The sequence below is a fragment of the Channa argus genome, chromosome 9 (genome assembly GCF_033026475.1).
Source record: "Channa argus isolate prfri chromosome 9, Channa argus male v1.0, whole genome shotgun sequence".
NCBI classification, from domain to species: domain Eukaryota; kingdom Metazoa; phylum Chordata; class Actinopteri; order Anabantiformes; family Channidae; genus Channa; species Channa argus.
Genome location: NC_090205.1, coordinates 8,425,394 through 8,446,995, shown reverse-complemented (window position 1 = coordinate 8,446,995; position 21,602 = coordinate 8,425,394). Strand labels below are relative to the sequence as shown.

Sequence of the window (21,602 nt, the reverse complement as noted above, 5' to 3'; positions counted from 1 at the left end):
GCCACAACATCATAAAACTGTACAATCAGGACAAACCAATCACAACAGTCAACAGAGGGGGGCAATATCATGGAGCGGTGCATTGTCTTAGAGGTTTTTGTTCGTGATTCAGGTAAACCGTGATAAAACACTTTTGGTTGATGGGAACAACCATTCAGAATCTGCTCTCCAGTAAATTTAGTAAACTCGGGCCAACATCTGACAAAGGAACAACTGCTCTCATCATATTTAGTGGTACAAAAACCATTAGGCTCATACTGCAAAACACAGCTTGACATGTGGTCGTCCAATTACATGTGCTACGGGGATGGAGGGTTGTGGGTAACCCATACCAGCTGCCCGCTTTCGCTAACTACTCATTTAACTACTCATTCTCTGGCCATTAGAGCAAATTTAACAAGCAGACACTGATACGCACACGGACACAGAAACATGGATGTGCAAACAAATAAAAAGGCACATCCACACACACACACACACACACACACACACACACACACACACCAGACTGCTGACCAGCAGTGGTGCATATTGTGCCTTCTCTAATGAGTTATACGGCCTACAGTATAAAGAGGCACTTAATTAGAGTCTAATACTGGGAAGACAAAACCCAAAATTAATAAAAACCTAAAGTAAACACATTGCAAGCTCTGATCTTCCCAAAAGCCACCAAACCAGCTGGTATAGTTAAGATGACAACAATACCATTTATGACTCCTTCCTGTCGTTAGTGGTAAATAGATAAATACAACACGAGTAGTCGATACATCTTAATCCAACTCTTCTTCAGGAGCCTTACGGCAAACCTATTACTTCGCTGAGCACAGACCCAAGAAGGGAGTTTAGCTCTCACCCTCTAACTCTATTTAGAACAGACACAACCATTTTAGAGGATATACAGCAAGAGGGTGTCTTAAGTAGTGCACAATGGGGCTTTTCAAAGTAAAATACCTGAAACCCGGAGATCTCTGAGAGGAATGCTGAAGAGTCAAAGTCAGAGTAGGGGTTTAATCAAAGCACTTGTGCACATTACCTGCATTTCAGTGTTAACAGTAAGGAGGAAAGAGATGCCATTTATTGATTTGCATTTGCTGTGGTGGCAGTTTTGTCCAAATACCTGAATATGTATACAACAAGTTAGCAATTAGACAAAAGAAATTACAAAAAAAACAAAATTATTAATCACAGTCACTAGATCACAGCTCAACCTTTTTGGAGCAACATATCAGTCTTAAACACGACCATCAGGTCACAAAACGAGGTTTTGCATATTATGTTTCATAACGCTAATGAGGAGGCTCATGGCAAGAGAATAACCTCACTAACACAATTTATGCTCTTTGTCAGTGCCTGTATATTGATTTGATACAATAATATGACTACTGGTTATTCTCATGTTTGACATCAACACTTGTAAGTCACTAACTATACAGGATAAACTAAGAAATTCAAAACAAGTGTCCATAAGCCGTCAGAATCTTCCAGAGCCTGCTCTATAATTTAATTCATAAAACTACTATGTTTCTCCTTCCAAATTGTGGAAACGCATGTGTAATTGTAAGAAAGAATGAAATAATCTCAATAAACAACCAATAGTGCCGTTTTACTGTCACCAACTATGATGCCGCCTTTAAAACCAAATGAAGCAAATATATAAGAATTAATAACAGGATATTGACATGATTGCATATCAATACAAGTTCAGTCTGACTGTTAACTCTAGAATTTAGTGAATTAGATTCAGAAACATGATAGACCGTCTAATGGGAGCCCGCAGGAATGTTTCTCGTTGAGGACCCTGAAAATTCATGAGAGCTCTAACATGGGACCTCTCTGGTGTCTTGTAAAGTAAAAGCAGACAACCTGAGAGGCCATCCAGCCCACAGAGCCAGTGCTTCAGAGTGGTATTAAAGCAACGAAGCGGGGACAATGTTCCCAGCATCCCCACAATAGCCTCAACACCCATCTTCCAACCCAGTCCTCCGGGTCACATCAAGCCTTGAATAAGCTCCCTTCCTAAAGGTTCTAGGGGTTTCAGCCATGCGTCTAGAGCATCAATGGGAATAGTGTTCCTCCCCCCACAATAGCCAAATCAACTGTGGGAGCACTTTCTCCTCCTCTTGCGCCCCTTTTATTCTCGCTGTGCTCAGACCTTGCCGGGGCTGAACAGAGGAGGGACGGGAGAGAAAAGGCACATGCCTTCACGTCCGCTTCACATGCATACAAAGAGAAAAAAAAATCAAATTGCTCAGACATGCACGCATGCGCACACGCACTCTCACACACCTCATCTAACACCGAGAGAGGGATAACAATAAAGGGGGGGAAACTGAAAAGTCTAACACTGTAAGGGAAAAAGCCTTCAGTTTAAAAACTGATTCAAATGACCAACAGGAGAGAAATGCAGAGAAATCTTCAGAGGAGGGTTTTCAAGCAGTAGGTGCAAGTTTGCCAAGGCGGCAAAAAGCATTATCTTAATAATGATCAATCGCTTTAGTTTGTAACGTCTCTGAAAACAGCAACAGGCCAAATGCGAAGCAATTCAGTTTACAATCATATAAATCAAAAAGAAAACATTACAAACTCACATTTAAAGAAAATAAAAACACCCTAAATAACAAACTCAACCAACCGATTAATTAGGTAACCACTTTAAAACAACATTAAAATTGCACCACATAAATAAAATTTAAAAAAAAATAACTTTCACTGCAGCTTGTTTTTCTGCCTGACAGACTGCTCGCCCTTTGACTCTTTATTGTTCATTTTTGCAAAGGTACAGTCATAACAACAAGGGGAAAGACAGGGCAAACAACAATGATAATGTTTCAGAGACAGTTGGGTCGCATCAGGCATTAATTCAGCAGGTTTGCAGACAGAGCGAAGAGACGCTGTGGCCGCATCGGATTACGCAGACGGCAAGGTTAATGTGTCAAAGCAGAGAGAGGCCAGGTTACAGAAAGACAGACAGACACTGCAAGTGAAGGCCACGCCAAGTGCACTCTGCATTTCACAATGAAATTTTGGGAGGATGAGGGGACTCAGACAGACATTGAAATTATTCATTTCCACCCACTGGCTCAGACTGCACCACGCAGACCGCTGGCCTCCTCCTGCTGACGGCTCAAACTGTCTGGTTATTACAAGTGCATATTTTCCAACCGACCTACTCTGTCATGAAAAAAAAAAAAAAAAGACTCAATTAAAGTGAAAAGCAGCTCGTCTTATCAAGGTGCTGCTGACGTGAAATTGTCAACCTGCAGTAACACTGGCTGCAGGATACTCGCATCAACCTACACGGAAAAAAAAAATCCAGCTTTACCTAAAATGTGGACAAGTCATCAAATAGCCGTGGAATTATTTCACTTTTAATAAAAAGGAAGTGTACTCGGGCACAGGACCTCAATCAGGTGTTGGAGAGCGCGTGAATGGAAATGGCAACATTTATGTCAGCACTGTGGGACAACATAATCACATTCAGGTGACAAGGCAGCAGAGCTTTGTATTCTGGGAATAAAGACCACAGTGAATATTGAGGAGAGGGCTGCCACCACAAGTCACGGCGCCTGAAGCTGTGATTTTAAACTTGGCATTATATTTACATAACAGAGAGCAACAGACGCTCCAATGTGGCCGTGGTGTTTTCAGAATATATAGAACTACTTTACGAAAGCATCTGCCCCTGCGTCTCTTCTCTCTCCTTGAAATATCTTTTTTTTTTTTTTTTCTTTATAAACACAGTATGTTTTCTGCTCTGTCTGCATGCGGACAGCTTTTGTTTTTCCTCAGTGTGCCCTGACCTAATTACCATGTGAATCTTGCTCAAGAAGGCCACTTTTAAAGTCTAAGATCTCTCTGCCTCGCTTTCACATACCAGGCTCCGGCTTTGCAAAAAGAAACAAAAATCAAGATCAACAGGCAGCAGAGCACGTCTCAGCTAGCCACTCACTGCCTCGCAGCAGTTCTTCGAGAGTCCTTCCTGGGCTTAAAAGTGTGGAAATGCACCTTTGTTGCAAGAAGTTAGTATTGGAGACCTAGATGCATGGCAGTGCGTAAATATACGGAGGTCTGATCCATATGAGCGGTGACACGTGTCCTGAGAGTTTGTTTGACCTGCATGAAAAGTCACACAGCTGCTGTGAAAGTGATTAATTTCTATAATGGTTTTGTTGGTGAAAAGCCGAACCTTGAAGTGACAAACCCATCTGTTAACACTGGGAGGAGACAGTTGGTTGTCCTTCAGGTTAGCTGTCCTTCAAAGTTATCTTCTAGTTTTATAGCTCTGAGGATGCATGAAGGGTAACTGTGTAACCTGTGACTATACTGAATCCTACTTGGTCTCTGCATCTGTCTGTTATCTCTACACACACACACACACACACACACACACACACACACACACACACACACACACACACACCCTTTTCTTTCTCACAGACGTTATGTTGGGAGTAAGACAAGGCAGATCAAGTTTTACAGACATAAACTTTCATATCCATTTGTCCCCTCTCAAATGATGCCCGACAACAGACATAATCCACATGGTACAGTTTAAATATGCATCATTAAAAATTTGATGAAGAGGCTGCCGGCTCATCTACCCCACACCATATTTGTTAATGAAAATGAATAATTCATGTCGACATCAGATGCCACAATGATACGGACCCCTACACATAATCAAAAACAAAAGACTTTCACACTCTGTAACTACAAGGACATGAAGGAGAGAGAAAGAAGGGAGAAAGTTAACATAGAGGTGGTCTAAGAGAAGTTGGGGGGCCTGGGTCCATCCAGTTTGGGTTTTGTTTCAGATCTCTTTTACTCTGCTGTTCTGGTTCCCCCCACCAGGCCTGTCAAGAGCCCTCATAAGTTCATCAAAGATGAAAACCTATTTTCCATTTGAAAGGACTGACCCAGGATACTAAAACAGCTCTTCAAATGACAAAAGCATTAATCATCCATAAGACAAGCATGTGGGCCTGACAAAACCTGTAAGAATATATGAATATCAACCAAAAGACGGGGCGATGTGGGACTTTCACATGAGCTCATGAATCAAATCAGAGTTAAACTGTTTATACACTATATGAGACAGAACTCAGTAAAACTGCTAAAATTTGAGGAATTATTACATGATTTCAGGTCAATATACACATGTTCTGTCTACGGTACGGAAAGCAAAGCATTTCAAAGACCTGAACTGCAACACAAAATTGTTTTGTCATCAGACACATGTCCCAAAACTCAAACCAGCCATGCTCAGTTGCATTTAAGAGCAATTTGAGTGCTAATGAATAATACAGTGTCCTTCATCGATGCTGTTGAAGGCGCTCAATAAAATGCTACAGATGTAAAAGACCACAGCAATATTTTTTTTTTTTTTTAAAGTCTCTAAAAGGCCCTAGAGGTGGTGGTTGCTGGTGCTGCAAAATAGCTTTCATGCGAATATGTTGTTGGATGAAGTTAGTCGAGTGAACTTCACATGTTTAGCCTTGAAAGATGACAGCTATGGACTAAATGTCTCTGAAAGCTGTTTCCGGGAAAAACGGCCTGCGGATCAAAGCTTGTTAAGCCTTCTGCTGTTCGAAGGTTCTTGACATTTAATCACTTAAAGCAAAAAAGTAAATCATTAAAAAAAAAAAAAAAAAAGGGAAAAAAAGCAATAAAGCAATGTCCCTAGATGTTCCGATTTGTCTGAGCTTAGAGAGCTTCACCTTTGCTCCTACTGCTGCAGCACTGAGTCTGCGTTCACTTGTGGAGAGCACAGCAGACGGTGATGCAGCAGGCTTCACCTGGCAAGGTGTTATCACAGCTGCACAGTGCTGCTCAACACTGCCCTCTGTTGCTCTGCAGCAACACAGCCCGCCTCCCGTTCCAACAATGTCTTTCATAATAATCAACTCAAATCTCCCTTTTTCTGATATTGTTTGCGTTTGTTCGACATCTGCAGCCTGGTATGTTTCGGCTGGACACTCTAACCTCTTTAGAATTTAAAATGAAACCGACCTGTGTCTGTAGCCTGCACATGGGGGAGATCTGGAAAGGCAAATCACTCTGGTGCATGAAGCAGGACTATAAGAGATGATTTTAAGTGTTTCCAATCAGAATTACTGCCGCATATGTTTGATGGGAAGTGGGAAGAATAAGCCACAAGGGTAACACACACGCCAAAGCTTGTGCGCAAAGCTGCACATTGTGCGCGTAAAAGCCGATCAATTATTGGAATTAATAAGCGATTCGGTCTTTAAGTCGGTCAACAGTGGTCTTAACATCACTAGTTTGTTGGGGCAATTCAGATGCCACGCTTCAATACAAGCAATACGAGAAAGTACGCTGGAAACTAACAACATTTAAGCGACAATATTCATATTAGTGATGATAATGACAATAAGTTTAGAGTCATTTCCAAGTTCACATCTCGTGAGTATGATAAGGGACGACAGGCCAGCGTGCAGCACAAAATAAGTTTGTGCAACACGCAAATGCTCCTCCGATCCTGGGATGAAACGTGAGCGGAAAGTAAAACTGCTGTGGCATAAAGGCTCTGCTAACAGCTCCGAGCAACACATGTTATACCAACGGACACGAATTACCTCACCCAACACGGCCAAAAGTCGGCAAAAGCAGCGAAAGTGCTTCACGTTTAGTCGACTCCTGATAGAACCAACCAAAGAACATGGCCCGGAGAAAATCGGACCCCACAGCATGTTTGCGTGAAGCATTGGAGATGGAGTGTTTTGTGATTTATCTAGGCAGGTTACTCAAGCCAAAGCGAGTACTATTAAGATTTGATCTCCAATTTAAAAAAAAATAATAATCCAGGACTTCAATCAAAGTCGCACCACGTCCATTTCTCTAATAAAGACAGAGCTATACTGGTTACTGGTGCACACACACCTAAAAGTGCCTTTGTACTAATAAAAATAGCTAATTCTGGTATTTTCCAATGGAAAAGAAAGGAAAAAGTGTCTCTCCTCTTACCTTCAGAGATGTTTGTATTTCCCAAGTTGCTGACAATAACAAGTGATTGAAGAGAGAATAAGACTCGCACTCTCCAGCAGTAGAGATGGGCTCTAGTACTGTGTCCTCAGCCGCTGTTTGCGTCCCTCTCTGAGCGACCTGCAGCCGACAACTGCGCTCTGTCTCTCCTTGAGTGTCGGACGATACCACCGGCTTGAGGGGAGATGGTGGGAGGAGAAGAGTTGAGAGAGGCGGGGGGGCAGCAAAGATGGGGCCGATGTGCAAGCGCAATAAGGAGGAAGTACGCATGGACACCCCGGGGAGCAGGAAGAGTGTCGCAACAGAGCCAAAGCAGGCAGTATTTGGTGGTGAATCACAGAGAGACAGGAGGGCTTCTGGGAAAGGTTCTTCCTTCATGTTGTTGTCTTGGGCTGTGGGGGGGTGGGAGTAACCCGGCAATACAAGTCCACTGGGTGTTGGAGGTGTTTTCGCTGATGTTTTCCCAACAGTAAACCTAGAGCCTTCAACTGAAGGTGATGCTCTGGACCAAAACAGATTTTATTGTTTTCTATCAGACCAGTCGGATGTAGACTGGGGGGAAAAAACAATAGAAACCAAACTCCAGTCAGACTTGTGCCGTTTTATTTCTTTAGTCCAGACTCTTAAATAATATGAGAACCTAAACTGAATAATAAAATGGGCCCTTGTCCTTCTGTTCTGCTCTACTGTGGTACACAATGATGTTAACCTTGGCCTTGTACATTATTATTATTTGTTGTTTACTTTCCTTTCTTATTCCCAAACTGGTTTGCAGAATATATATAAACATTCAAATAATTATAAGGCTGGCTATGTAGGCTGAACATGTGACACTGAGGCCTGAAGACTGTGATGAGGAAACAAACAGATTAGCCACATATGAATTAAGTTTTTTTTATTATAGGCTACGTGTGTGTTTGATATATTAGAGCTAAACCTGATAAGCTATATTAAAAATATGGTAAAGAGAAAATGCTTTTTCTTTTTAATTGGAATTCAACCAACCAATGGGTCTCCTCGCGTTTGCTTTGTGTGGGTTTCGCGGTCCGTGTGCTGCACAAACCGGATGCTGCGGAGCGCGATTCAGAGCCATAATGCAACCAAAAATGTCGAATTGGTAGAGAGCTAATTAAGAGCCATTCAATCACGAGCCAATTTACTCGTCACCCTTCTTGTGTAATTAATTGTCTCGCAACGTGGCTGCATAATGCCAGAAAAAAATAAAAAACGACATCTCGTGGACTACTACTTAAACCTACTGCCACATGGAAGAAATGGGCGTGTGGCTCCTTGAAGGAGCAGGTGCAACTCTTCACCCCCCCCCCCCCCCTCCCCCGTCCCTCCCGACTTTTCATCAAAAACTACATTTCCCAAGTACCCCTGCGCGGTGCCCAAGAATCCGTGGAAAACCGATTGCGCCTGCGTATCCAGACGTGGCAACGGCATCATGGCTTCTTGGACCAGCTACGGGAGTCGGACGAGAGAGGCAATAATGTTCACGTTGGTGTTGCTGGTGAGTTGAATGAGCCTTTTTGTTTTGTTTTGGGGTTGTTGTTTTTTTGCAGCGTGTCGCGAACTGCAGTGGTTTTCTGTGACATATACGCCCGCTGAGGAGCTCGCGCGCGTGTCCGCTATGGGATTCAGGAAGGTGAGAAAAATTCAACTCGCTCCTCGAAGCGTCTTGTAGCCTTGTCGGTGCAGGAGGTAAAGTTGACAGCCCCTGACTGAACTTGGCGCTCGAATTTGACCAGCTAGTAGTGAAGTGGACGGGCCGCGGCGTCCGTGGTGCCGGTGAAATCACGGGATTTGGTCATATTACTGCCTCCACCGTGTTTTTTTGGCCAACGGCCGCCTGTGGGTACCGGGTTCCTCCCCTGCGTCTCAGTAGAGGACTGAGTTCAGCCAGCAACCAGTGGAGACTGTCCACACAGGTCAAACAGCGCGCACGTAAAGTTACACTTTAATATATTTTTAAATCGCACACTGCAGGTTTGCTTATCAGCACGGTGCAGAAACCCGTTTTGTTCAGTGACGGGAATTGAAAGTTAACTTTGTCACTTGCACTTTGCGGCTGTGCACTCGCTGCGCTGCCATGTATGTGTGTAAAACAGAAGTAAAAGTATCAGTTTCATAAGTTGCTTTGTGATTGTCACAGCTGATCTGGTTCTAGACCACACGAGCCACACAAAACCACTCAGACAATTCCAATCGTCCACAGCAGGTTGGCGAGTAGAGCTGCAGCACCTTTTCTACCTAGAATCGAATGTAATTTCCTGTGCACGTTTGCGGCTGTGGTTCCGTTTACTAAAACCTTAGAAAAAGGGACGTCTTTTAGTTTGCTCCAGCCCACACGGTTAATTCTTCTGGATGAATCATCTACCTATGTCAACAGTAGACAGTGTGAATGGAAGGTCCAGTCAAGTTGTCAGCTTTTATCCAGGAAGCATATTGGAAGTTCATGTTCTAAGTCCATTACACTCTAATAGTAAAAACGTTTCTTAGCTATGAAATGCATCAATCAGTCACCACCTGGTGGTTTTAATGCAGGGTTGGACGGGGGTCAGCATGGGCACTCTGATCCATCTGCAGCCCCAAGCTAAGATGCACTTTGTCAATCGTGACCAGTTTTTTTTTTTTCCCATGCCGTCTGTCCCCTGTCCACCACAACATTAAAGCCAGCCAATGGTGTTTGCATTTTTTCAGCACATCTATATATCACACCTGAATATTTCACTCAATGTGTTGCTGTAACTGAGAAATTTGCATATGTATTTGGTGTGTGATGCTAGTCTGTTAGCACCCAGTCTGTGTTTGTTTGTTTTTGTCTTGCAACACAATGCAGAATTCTCATTTCTGGTAAATAATGTCGGTCAAGTAAAAGTAATTCAGTGGTCGTGAGCAATGTCAGCGTAGACTTTCATTATGAACAGAAATAAATGGAAGACTGTTGCCAACCGGCCAACGACCAAAAACATGTACATTTCAAATGCATAAATAGTAGTTTAATATATCAAATCTGCACACTTATCAATTTCCCTGTCAAAATCTGTGTTTAAGATCTTTTCCTGCTCTGGTTCCTGTTGACCGTTACCTTTGCAAACAAAGGTGGTGCTTGGGTGTGTATGTACAGTGCACTCTGTTTGCATTTGGACACCCTCAGCTTTAAGTGGATAGTTGGAGTTGGGGACATGTGGAGGTGAGGTGTGGCGCACACAGAAGGTGTTGGAGAGCAGCAGAAAGCTATTGTTGGTTCTCTTTAATTTAACTTAAGTAATCTGTGAAATTTGTCACAGTGGCTATTTTCTAAGAGACCTCACAAGAAAGTGCAACTGTAATTGTTTTCTATTTTTGCTTTTTGCTGCATCAGGATGAAGGACAGGATGTAGAGCAGGAGAGACGGGTATAAAGTAGACAAAACACACCTGGGACAAACAAGCATTTCTGGAGCACAGCCAAAAGTTGATTGATTTTTTTTATTATTATTTTTTTTTCATATTTTGCACAATATCACTTTTTCAGTGGCAGTAATGACTTTTATTATTTGATGTCTCCATCCCACTGTTGTTGCTGAAATAGAATAAAAAGTTCATGCTGAAATAATACTATTGCAAACTTTTTCACAGTGGTACCGAATTAGATTTTTTTAGTGGTACCAAACCTTTGGTAATGAGACAACCCTACAATGTAGCTATTTTCAAATCAACTTACTACCAAAAATTGGCTTTTTGTTTTACTTGCTGTCACACAATTTATAGATCCCAGAGGATTTGGCTGAACCAAATGTTCAATTCTAAACTTACAAAAATTGCTAAATTATAAGCCAAATAATATGAATTTGTTTTTGGTAAAATCACCTGTACTAATATCCTGTGCCAACAAAAGTAAAAATGGGTACAGTACAAATAAATCATTTAGGGTGTAGTTACCATTTAACTCTTTACAGTCAGGGCCAGTGCGAGGTCTCAGAACTAGTCCTGAGCTTGAAATTTTATTCTATTGCTCAGACAAAACAGGCAGTTTGAAGATGTCACCTTTGGCATGTTTTAAAGACCAATATTTAACAGAATAATTGAAAAAAAATCATCAGATTGGTGATGAAGCTAAATAATTATTAGCTGCATCCTAAACCATGACATGTTTCTGTAAAACAACACCCTGATGTAGCCTGCTTCGATTTACATCGTGGTTTGTGCTCATCAGAGATGAATGTTATTTCCGGTGGGGCAGTATGAAACAATCTTTGCTTCTTTCACAACAGTGGAAAGTTTTGGGAGGAAAAACTTACCTAATCTGTCCACAACTACTCACAACTACACATCTGCCATTTGTGTTGTTGTTGCCATTTTCTCTGCCCCAATCTCAACATTAACCCCTTTTAGTGTTACCATGGCAACTGTTTGACGTCGATAAGTGGAAGTTCATTAGGAAGAAATAATGTTGATTGTCAGGCATAATTAAGATCAAATCTGTCTTTCTGTCCGAGTTAACCTTTTAAATCCTCCAGACAAACACAAAGTATGCAAGGAAATATGTGAACAATGAGGCCAAAGACCCTGCCGTTGTCTACACGTATACTTGAGTAAACAATATATACTATAACTAACTCTATATCTCTACCTTAACAGCCTTTTATTATAGGCACTTTTGCTTAGGAACTGATCGGCATACTGTCTTCGCACTATGAAGGTTTGCATCATTGTTATAATTAGTGGTATTAATTCGGTATTCATAATTTCTCTTAATAATCGAGTTACACATTTTGATAGCAAAACATTTAGATCAAGATTCCTCAGAGTCAAAAGGTACATCTTGAGAGATCATACAGGCCACGCACACCGAGCTGACATCAACGACATAGCGGTGATGAAAACCAACTGCTGCATTGCCTTATGTCGTCTTCGCCTGAGCCGACAAGTGGCATTTGAACATAAAGCCAATGGCTGGCTATCGTGGGATATCTGTTCCTACATGGGAGCAAGGGAAATCTTAGGACTGTGGATATAAAAACTACCTCAAATCGAGAATATATATGATTAAAAAGTTGCAAACCTCTACTCTGCCTTCCATGGTTAAGAGCTGAAATGTACCAGTGGCTAAAGCCGCTAATTAATTGTTCCTCTCCTCATTTGAGAGGTAAGAAGCCTCAAAATTACAGCTCTGTGAGTGTGTGTGTGTTATTGGATTCTGTGTTGCTTCCTTTACAATCAGGCAGTCCACACACACCAACACACACCTGACTGGCTCATTAGTCAGAGGAAACTCAAGGCAAGTGCTTGACAAACACTGGTGAGATTTGTGCTGATTCAGTACGGCCCCTAAAACTGGATGCCGTTTATTAAGCAGATTTGTAATAGCAGATGGAGGGTGTGGGCTCACAGGCAGGGGCTGGGCACCTGCTGCTTAGTAAGCGCCACATTTTTCACAGCAACGTGACGGAACATGCCTTAAACAAGGTTACTGTATAAGGTACTTACAGTTTTCTTCAGAGAACTGAGTCTGGTACTGAGTCACGTAATCGCAGCATGCGGTTTAAGAGTTGTCGCATGATTGATGATGATAGAATTTCAGGTAGATCGCGATTATGATAATGGATTTTGCTGAGAGGTCGCACTTGGAACGTGCCAGTTAACATTTAAACAGTTGTCTTTTTGTGACCGCCAGCAAGTAGAGCTGGCAGCTTTTGTGGCATTTGAACAGAGGCCAGGTTTTAAGCACAGCTGCAATATTGTGGAATTGTCAGGCTAATTTGTCACTGACTCATTCATTTGAGACTGATTAATATATTTGCAGGCGGATATCAGTTGATATTGGCCTTTCACAGTGGCTTTTGAAAGTGCCTTTATAACCCAGCCATTTCTTAATTAGACATATTTTCACCAGTGCACATGTGGGCACCAAAACCACCGATAAATCACATCTACTACTGAGGATTAGCTGGATAATATTCTTTTTGCTAAAATGAACTTGAAACAGAAAAGTTATTTTGGTCTTGAAGTGAAACTCAAGCCGGTGATTCAGAACTTCAGTAAACCGAGATGAGAAATTGCTTGTGTTCTCTTTGGTCTTTGTGTTCCTGGTTCTCACTTAGCATTCCTGATGAAGCTCAATACCTGTGTAACTGTGTGAGAAACCTGTTTGTTTGTTATGCCAAACCATACTGCTCTCCTTGTGTCTCATCTCCATTGATCGGCTTTGTCTCCCTGCAGTGTGTGTGGAGGAGTTGGTGATAATAGGAAAAGACAGCGTAGAGAAGGTACAGTACTGAGGCAGAACCATTATAATGCCTCTCACATGGATGACAGAGTGAAGAGAGTGAAGAGCTGTTGTATAGTGTTCAGTGATTGGTGGCCATTGATAGGGTTTCTCTGTAACAGTGACTTGAAAGCTGATATAGGAGCAGAAGTCAGTCAGGCAAAGTTGTTGTACGTATCTTTTTTGATTTACATTTACAGTATCGTCATGTGGAAATTGTTGTTGGAAAGCCGCTATGTTTAAGGCACATTAAGTATATAACAAAGTACCTACAGTAAATCCAACTAAACAATAGTCAGTCGAGTTTGAACCTTATATCACAATTGACAATGTATTTATTTGGAGATTACCCAAGATTGAGCCTGTACATTTAACACACAAATAAATTACATTTATCTTTTAAATTGGAATTTTTCTCCCTAAAAATAATAATGTTAAACATATTACTAATCACGACAATTTAGTGGTTTGATAATTTTTATATCAACTTTTCATTACAATATCTCATCAATGTGGTTCTTATTTTACTGTAACACTGATTGTTCTCATCTATCCACTTGTGGAACAAAAAAAAAAAGTCTAGGGTACAAAGACTTGAGTGATGGTTCAAGCAAAGGGCCTAAACATAATCATTGGGGAAAAAAAATTTCCATTTCATTATAGTTAATTTCTGATTTCAGAGTCAGAAGTAAGCACACATGCTGTAAATGGGACTGGCAACTCACTCTGTGATGGAAATGACAGTCAATTATGCGAAATTCAAGGAAAATTAGCTGCTGCAAATATAGCTGCATATATTCATTTAACCCAAATTCCCAGATTGTTCTGTGTAAGTCAGTAGGAGTATGACATGTGAGAAACTTCCATCAAAGCATATCATTTATGTCTTTTCATGGAGAGACACAATGACCACTTTCTTTCATTATCATGGTTACTTACCACTTCACAGGCCTTCATTGCCATCACCAAGGGATTCAGGAATATGTTCATTTCCTACTGAATCAATCGTGCACCCTTCACTCACAATTTGATCCGTTGTGCAAATTTCACTGATGACTAGCTTTAGGTAGACAATATGGAGCGAGACCACACAGCTGTGACGACAAATATCACAAATGAATTTGAAGTTCAGAACAAATATTAATCTGTGACAAATGTTTTGAAGAATGTCTGAATAGTTATTTTTGCATTTTGTTAAATTTAATCACACTCCACCACTTACCCCATCATAAGTGTAGTGCAAAGAATCAATTGTTATCAATCATGGACCAGAGTTGTTTATGTGCTGGGATCGGTTTTAATTTCTTTGTTACCTTAGGAGTTGAAGAGTGCAAAAAAAGATAAACTTGCTTGTGAACTATTGGGAGAGAACTTGCATTTTATTTTAATTAAGGCTGCTGTGATCTGATAAAAAATGGAGTCGTGCTCTGTAATATGTGCATTTATCATTTGGTGTTCGAGTAGAAATATTGACATTTATTGTAGAAGATGAGCAGCCCCAGAAAAGAAGAGCACACCAGCACTTGACAGATAAATCTGACACCATAAATATTAATGAGATTCACATCTATTTTTGTTATCACTTAAATATTTGTTACTTCCACCCTTCGTGTTATCTGAAAGCACTCTGCTCGGCTCTATTCATATTTTCTTTTTTTAGTTGCTTGTGTGTGTGCTTTATTATAATAAACCTCCAGGCTAAATCATCAACAGTGCAGTAATGCTGCTTTTGAATGAGTCTGTCACTTGCATAGCTTTGTGGGATAACTGTACATCTACTTATTTCTTTTATTGTATGCCATCACCGGACGATGACGTATGCTTTAGTTGGTGGAAGGCTCCAACGTCAGCGTTAGGTTGAGGAAGGTGTTGTTTTCAGCCGCCTTGTTTATAGGTGTAGATATCTCCCATGCTACAGGACATTCTTTGAAATTCGTCTGTTTACTATGTAAATAAGCAGCTACCTGTGGTGGGTGTTTTGAAAATGTTAACCAGTCCCAAATTGTTGTAGTACTTATGCCACAAGTTGCTTATCAGCCTTTACAAAGCAGCTTTTTACAATAATATACAAGTTCTTCTACAAAAAAGATTTTTCTTTATATTAAACTAAATAATCACGTGGGGGAAATGGTTAAAGGTTTAGATTCTGATGTGAATTTGATGACGTTTGCACTTCGCTAAAGGCAGTCGACCACTCCTTTCAGTTGGTGTTGTGTAACCACAATCCCCAGAATTCATGAACTCACATTGTCATGCAACAAGGTAAAGACCAGTGATGTCATTAAATCCGCTGGTCACCAGCTGATTTAGCTACATTATCCCATGAAATGCTGTTATCAAACTGAAGTGCATAAGCACGAAGCCAGCTGTGACCATATGAGAATGAAAGCTCCCACAGTTAGCAGAATTACAGCTGCTAATGCAGAATCCACAAAGCCAACATATCCACATAACCAAAAACAATCGCACACTTTGGCAAACTAGCAAGTTACCTGTCTGCAGCAGTACTAGTACCACATTGCAGCAAATGTTTCATTCTTCAGGGAGAAAGTGAGCAATTAAATAAGACAGTTCTCATCAGTCCTGTTCAATTTGCATCCTTTTAATCCATCTAGGATGCCATCAAGTACCACATTTCCTGTCTCACTTAAATAAGTATGCCATCTAATCCACTGAAAGCCCACCTATGGTGACAGGTGTCATCTACCCAGCCTCTAATTAGGCCACCCCTGGCAATGCGGTTCCCAAGGGTCCCTAACAGAGTACTAATACAATCAGTGTTTATCTTTTCACCACATCATCCAAAGTAGGATCTTGCACTGACTTAAAGTGACAAAATGAACACAGATACTATTCAGAAAGAGTGAAAATGGCGACATATGTATAACTAAGCACTTAAGTTCTCTCTGTACTCTTTTGTCTGTTCATCCATAATTTTGAAAATTCCTGAAGTACCAAACATTCTCTTTAAAATTCCCATCAGACTCCCCTCAGAAGAGCATCCAGTTTTTGATATCACTCATCAGGCAGGATGCGCTGACTTAGCAGACAGTTTTGGTGTCTAATTTAGTTCTCTGTAGGCAGAAAGGAGCAGCCCCTTAATGAATGGTGATTGCACAGAGACCATTAGCATGCATGAAATAACTTCATATGGATTGAATGTATTCCATCTTGTCTTTTCCTAAGCTGTCTCTGATTAAAGAGCAAGCCTCTTAGTATCGGCTTTGTTTCCCATATTAGGTGTTTCAAACTATTAGCTCAACTACTAGTGTTTGAAAAGATAAAGGAGCCTTTCATGCTTGGAAGCAGAATTCTGCCTTATTTATGCCACAGGAGGTGACAAAAAAAATCAGGAAATGCCTCCTTACTGCTCTCCTATTGCTTTCCACTTTGGTGCAAATATCGAGTTAAAACAGTTTTTATTTCTGGAAACGATGAGTCACAGCCCTCGGACTGTACTGCCACATTGATGTTCTGATTCAAAGTGTTATGAACTGGTGCGATGTTACAAAATGAAATCAAACCCATTTCCTGAACATAAACTGAAAATGATGTTAATTTGCCACAAGACTGGTAGGCGATGAGCAGTATTTTTATAAATCGTGCATAAAATGCACTCTCATTACCTGATTTTATTTTAGCTTTTATTAAATGTTAATTTTTAACTCATAGCACAAATGTATATAGTACAAGAGAAAGAATTGAATAAATACATACAACTTAACATTTGTAAATTACATAATTAAAATGTACAAGAGATAAAACTACAGCAGTACGTAATTTCAACTCATTCACTCTACAAAGGGCTTCAATAGACGAGCAAAGTTCTTTTTATTTTCATGACCATAAATGTTAATCTTTAGAAGGCATAACGGGTTGCTGGTTCCTGTAGACTCTCCTGACAGGTATGCTCTTTACCCTTAAAAGTGAAAAAGTCGCAGAGTTACAATAATATTTTTAGGGTGTAATCCATGTTCCCACCAGCCAAGTATCTGAGTTGTTCTAAAGTCCTGTTACTGTGTGTGCATTTTCACACTGAAGGATTTTGTAACATTTGTGTTTGTATGTTTTTCACCAGCTATGGCTGCTGCCGGTGCTTGAGGCAGTGAAGGTGTCTCCTCTCATCGAGAAGGTCAACGACCACAAAGACTTCAAGAAGCTGCTCAGGACAAGAACCAACGTTCTGGTGCTCTACACAAAGACGGGTAGATAAAAAAAGTTAAAAAAATGCTTTTTCTATCACTGTGTATTTCATAAGAATATAAAAGAAAATAACACTATTGTAGTTAAGGGAGTTTGAAATTTGCTCTCAGTGATGTTGTGCAACTATATGTGGTCTCATGAAGCAGCATACATTTCTAGTTGAGCCTCCATTGTTTCTAGCAAGAGAGGAGGTGGGGACAGCTGAGTAATTATAGTAATGGATCATGGATGGTGCTTGTATGATCTCAATGACTCTCAAATAGCTTGTCAATGGAACACTGGAAAACCAAAAATCATTTGGTGTTAGACCTATAGTGAATGTAAGGTTGATATCTTTTCTTGATGAAATGTTTGTAACGGTCCTGATCTGTTTGTGTGTATTGTCAGAATTTATTTTTCAATTCTCTGTGGTGTCAACTGCAATATACACTTTATTGGGTCAGGCTGCTTATTAATGCAATTATCTACTGAGCCAATCACATGGCAGCAACTTAAGGCATTTAGGCACCTAAACATGGTCAAAACAAGCCTCAGAATGGGGAAGACGGGTGATTTAAGAGATTTTGGACATGTGATCAGAATTTAGCGTAAACAACATGGCATCATAGATCCATCCAGCCTTGTATCATGGTTCAGGCTGGTGATGGTGACGTAATGTTTTTAAATGTTTTGGCACACTTTGCGCCCTTTAGCACCAACTGAGCCTAGTTTAAAGGATAACTTTAGTCATTTTCTAAATACATTTTTTGCAGCCTGGATTCACTCGTTGATTAGAGCCATAGACCTGCACTGTTTTTAACAAACATCCCATCGCACACCTCCAGTTCGGCACTTCCTTGCGCAACATTTGAGGACGAATTAGACTCTCAGCCTGGATACTATATTATGAGGGTCTTGGTTTTTAGAATGAAGAAACACGTCACCCACTGCAGTAGTGTGTCTGGCTGATGTGTTTTAATAGTTTGTGGACAACAGTGGTTTCAAATGCCCTCTGCAGTCGCTACACCTTAATTCAACAGAGCACCTTTGAAATGTGGTGGAATAGAAAATTCCAAATTTTCTAACTAACCTGGCCAACTGGGATCCACCAGAGGGAATAACTATTTTGATTTATTTTAAGAAAAGCTAAGACACAGTATCAGGCAATTTAGGCTGCTACATAAAGTCAGCAAAATCCTGGAGGGATTCACAGTAAACTGATAGAACTTTAACACTGGTATCTTAGGTACGTGGTTACAGATATTCCTGAGCTTTCTAATTAGTTTTTTGGAAACACTGTAAAGGCAAACCGTAACACTGCGGGGTTACTTTTGCAAAGACAACTGTGCTTTCACTTTTTCGGGAAATGTTGCAACTAGACACAACAAAACTTTTAAATGAGCATCAAAGGATTCAAAACTTTTAAACTCTTAAGTCTATTCACTCAGTCCAAAAACAAGTTAATGGCAAAGTGTGGTTATGTGAGTAGATAATCCAGTCTTGAGATGCCAAGTCATATGGGACCCCCTGATTTATTGTTAATTTGTCTAAATAGTGCTGCTTGACAAGTCAATTCAATGTATCACTCTAAGGCTCCCTTTCTTTCTCTCTTCCTTTCTTCTTCAAAATTGAACAAGATTTGAACATCATTTAGTGAAATAAAACAGAATGTATGCAGGTGACCACTGTAGCATGCACAGATGAGCGAGTGAACTTCTTCATGCCCTAAACTGCTGAAGATATTTTATACCTCATAAATAAGAAGTTGAGATGGTTCACAAAATACTTAGGACTGAAATCTTAAAACGGTCTCTCTCAGTGTTATGTGTTGATTAAACATCCTTAACCTATAGAACTGAAACACTAAAGTAAAATTAATTGCCATTTCCTTCCACTGGGGGAGAGTAAATGCAGTATATGCATGAATACTTCTTTAAATACTGTATTAACAAGTCTTGCATAAAGAAAATGAACGTATTCACATAGCTAGTTTAAAAGAGCTTCATAGCTTTCCCCAAATCTGATGTAGCAAATTAAAAACATTTAATGACAGTATGTTCCACTTTATTAAGAATTAATGTTTTGTGCAGTTTTAGTGTGCAGGCTGCTCTAGAGGGACGATCTCAGTGATGTTCCAGTAATGAATTTGGAAATGCTTATCTTATGGAATTAGAGAGTAGTCGATAAACAGAAACTAAAACACTTTATGCATCAAACCAAGTTATAAAACGCTGTGGTCCTCTGACCATTAGGGGACCCTTAATGCACCCCACTACATTTTAATTCCACTTTCATTTGCATGTTTCTGAGAAGTGTAGCAATACATTTAGCAAGCTCGTAGAAGGATCTGCTTGAACTTTCAATTTTTTCCCATTCCATTTCCATCCTCCTCCTCCTTAAATTGCACTAAAGGAGTCTCAAAGCTGCACAGCCACAGATTTGTTTAATTTTTTGTGTGGCCTGTATCAGTCTGCATTAGATCACTGGATAACAATTCCACATATTGAGTCCTCGCTCTAATTGATCTCTGGTTTTAGAATCACACAGACAGCTCTTCTTTAAAGAAGGTGGCAGTTTCCAATCCTCATGCAGGTTTTCTGCCACACTGGTTTTATGTTCCCACCAGCCAATTACCTCACCCCTTCTAGTCATGTCCATTATTCATTGGTATTTCCCCTTTTGCTTTTCGACCTGGGCAGCATTTTAATTTAGAGGAAGAAAAGTACATTTGTTCAGTGTTTTCTATAACTGATTAGTTCCATTTTGTCTTCCATTGCGCTTTTTAGTACATTGAACTTAGTTTAGTAGCATAAAAACAGAAAGTCATTTTGTGAATGTGACTGGTGCACAAAGACTAGTCCGGTTGTTTAAATATTGAAGTTTGCCGTGTGTGTAACCAGAAGAGCGCCTATGCTGTAAAGTGGTCGTGTCTTGTAATCCCTTTTGGGAAGGTCTAGATGTTTTGGCATGAGAAATTAGGGGGAAAAAAACTACTATTCCCTGTTGGAGTAAAGATGGTCCTTCCTGTTTTTTATCCAGCACACTCTGCATTCAGTCCCATCCCTGGTGATTTTGATTTTGGTTGGTTCCCATCAAACTTTAACGATGAGCCTTTTAGAAGATCTGCTCATCTCCTGCCTCATATCTGAACTGACACTAAAGTGCCAGATGTTATGCTACCGACCCGAGGCAGGACCCGAGGGAGTCATGGCAGTGACCCTAACATTAAATATAGCCTTGGCCTGGAGTGCTGAGAGCAATTGTTCTTTTTATGCAGTGAAGAAAACACATCTGGTTTTGGGAGGACTGTAAAAATGATTTGTTGCATTACACAGGGACTGAGATTTTACTTTGTTTACTTAACTTGAAGGAATCTACTTTGCTTGCCAAATCTGTTCAAAATCTAATATGATTTTGTGCTTTGTTGTACCTGGTGCAGTTTATTACAGTTTATCCTATTTCCTAACACTGAAAGCAAACTGCACAGTTTAGCTGTCATTTCTCTCTGAAATGGTAAATTCTGCGCGTCTCCACTGGTTATGAACTCTGATTGTTGCCCTTGACTGAGGTCACTCCTGATGTTCATCATGGCTCCGAATATGGTAAGCAGCAGCATGCAGCAGGTACAAGCTATAGTTCGCCAAAACATACATGCTGTGCTTAAGCCATTTGCTGAAAAGTTGGTCGGCTTCAGCAGTCAGAGTCTTTGTCTCCGCACATAATCCTCCCATCTCATGCTTAGTCCCACTATTGTAAGAGGTTGAAAGCTGATGTAATTTAAGCCCCCCTACTGAACCCATCCAGTGAAAGGCATTAGACAACCCTCTTCCATCACCCCTCTAACCCAAAATCAGCGATCTCTTTCTTCATCACTTTGTGCTTTAGTAAGGCACTGAGCTCCACTGTAACTTAAATCCTCTATGCTGTGTTTGACATGACAGTGTCCTCTGTGTCTCTAGGCTCTGGGTTATCCTGAGCTATTCAGTGGTTTGGGAAACAAGGCTGACCATGGTTTATTCTGTGTCTGTAGCTACATCAGGGGACTCCCACCTGAAGTTGTTGTCAGATGTGGCGCAAACAGTAAAGGGGCAAGGGACTATTGCCTGGGTCAACTGTGGGTAAGTTGGCAAAAAAACACACACACGTTCTAGGACTTCTTTTCGCAA

At 40.6% G+C, this 21,602-nt stretch overlaps 2 protein-coding genes across 5 annotated transcripts in view; one reads left to right on the top strand and one right to left on the bottom strand.

The window, feature by feature from the left end:
- Positions 1–7,320, bottom strand: part of sema5ba (sema domain, seven thrombospondin repeats (type 1 and type 1-like), transmembrane domain (TM) and short cytoplasmic domain, (semaphorin) 5Ba) — a 152,873-nt gene extending 145,553 nt beyond the window's left edge. The window contains exon 1 of one of the 4 annotated variants that reach the window (XR_010915189.1): positions 6,985–7,320. The gene's annotated coding sequence lies outside the window, so the exon portion shown is untranslated. The remainder of the gene's footprint in view (positions 1–6,984) is intronic. The other 3 variants (XM_067515983.1, XM_067515981.1, XM_067515980.1) reach the window with 3 other exon arrangements.
- A 1,069-nt stretch (positions 7,321–8,389) lies between these two features.
- Positions 8,390–21,602, top strand: part of pdia5 (protein disulfide isomerase family A, member 5) — a 51,261-nt gene continuing 38,048 nt past the window's right edge. The window contains exons 1-3 of the mRNA XM_067516100.1: positions 8,390–8,515; positions 17,333–17,459; positions 21,467–21,554. Of these exons, the coding sequence (XP_067372201.1) occupies positions 8,450–8,515; positions 17,333–17,459; positions 21,467–21,554 (281 nt within the window). The 5' untranslated portion in view covers positions 8,390–8,449. The remainder of the gene's footprint in view (positions 8,516–17,332; positions 17,460–21,466; positions 21,555–21,602) is intronic.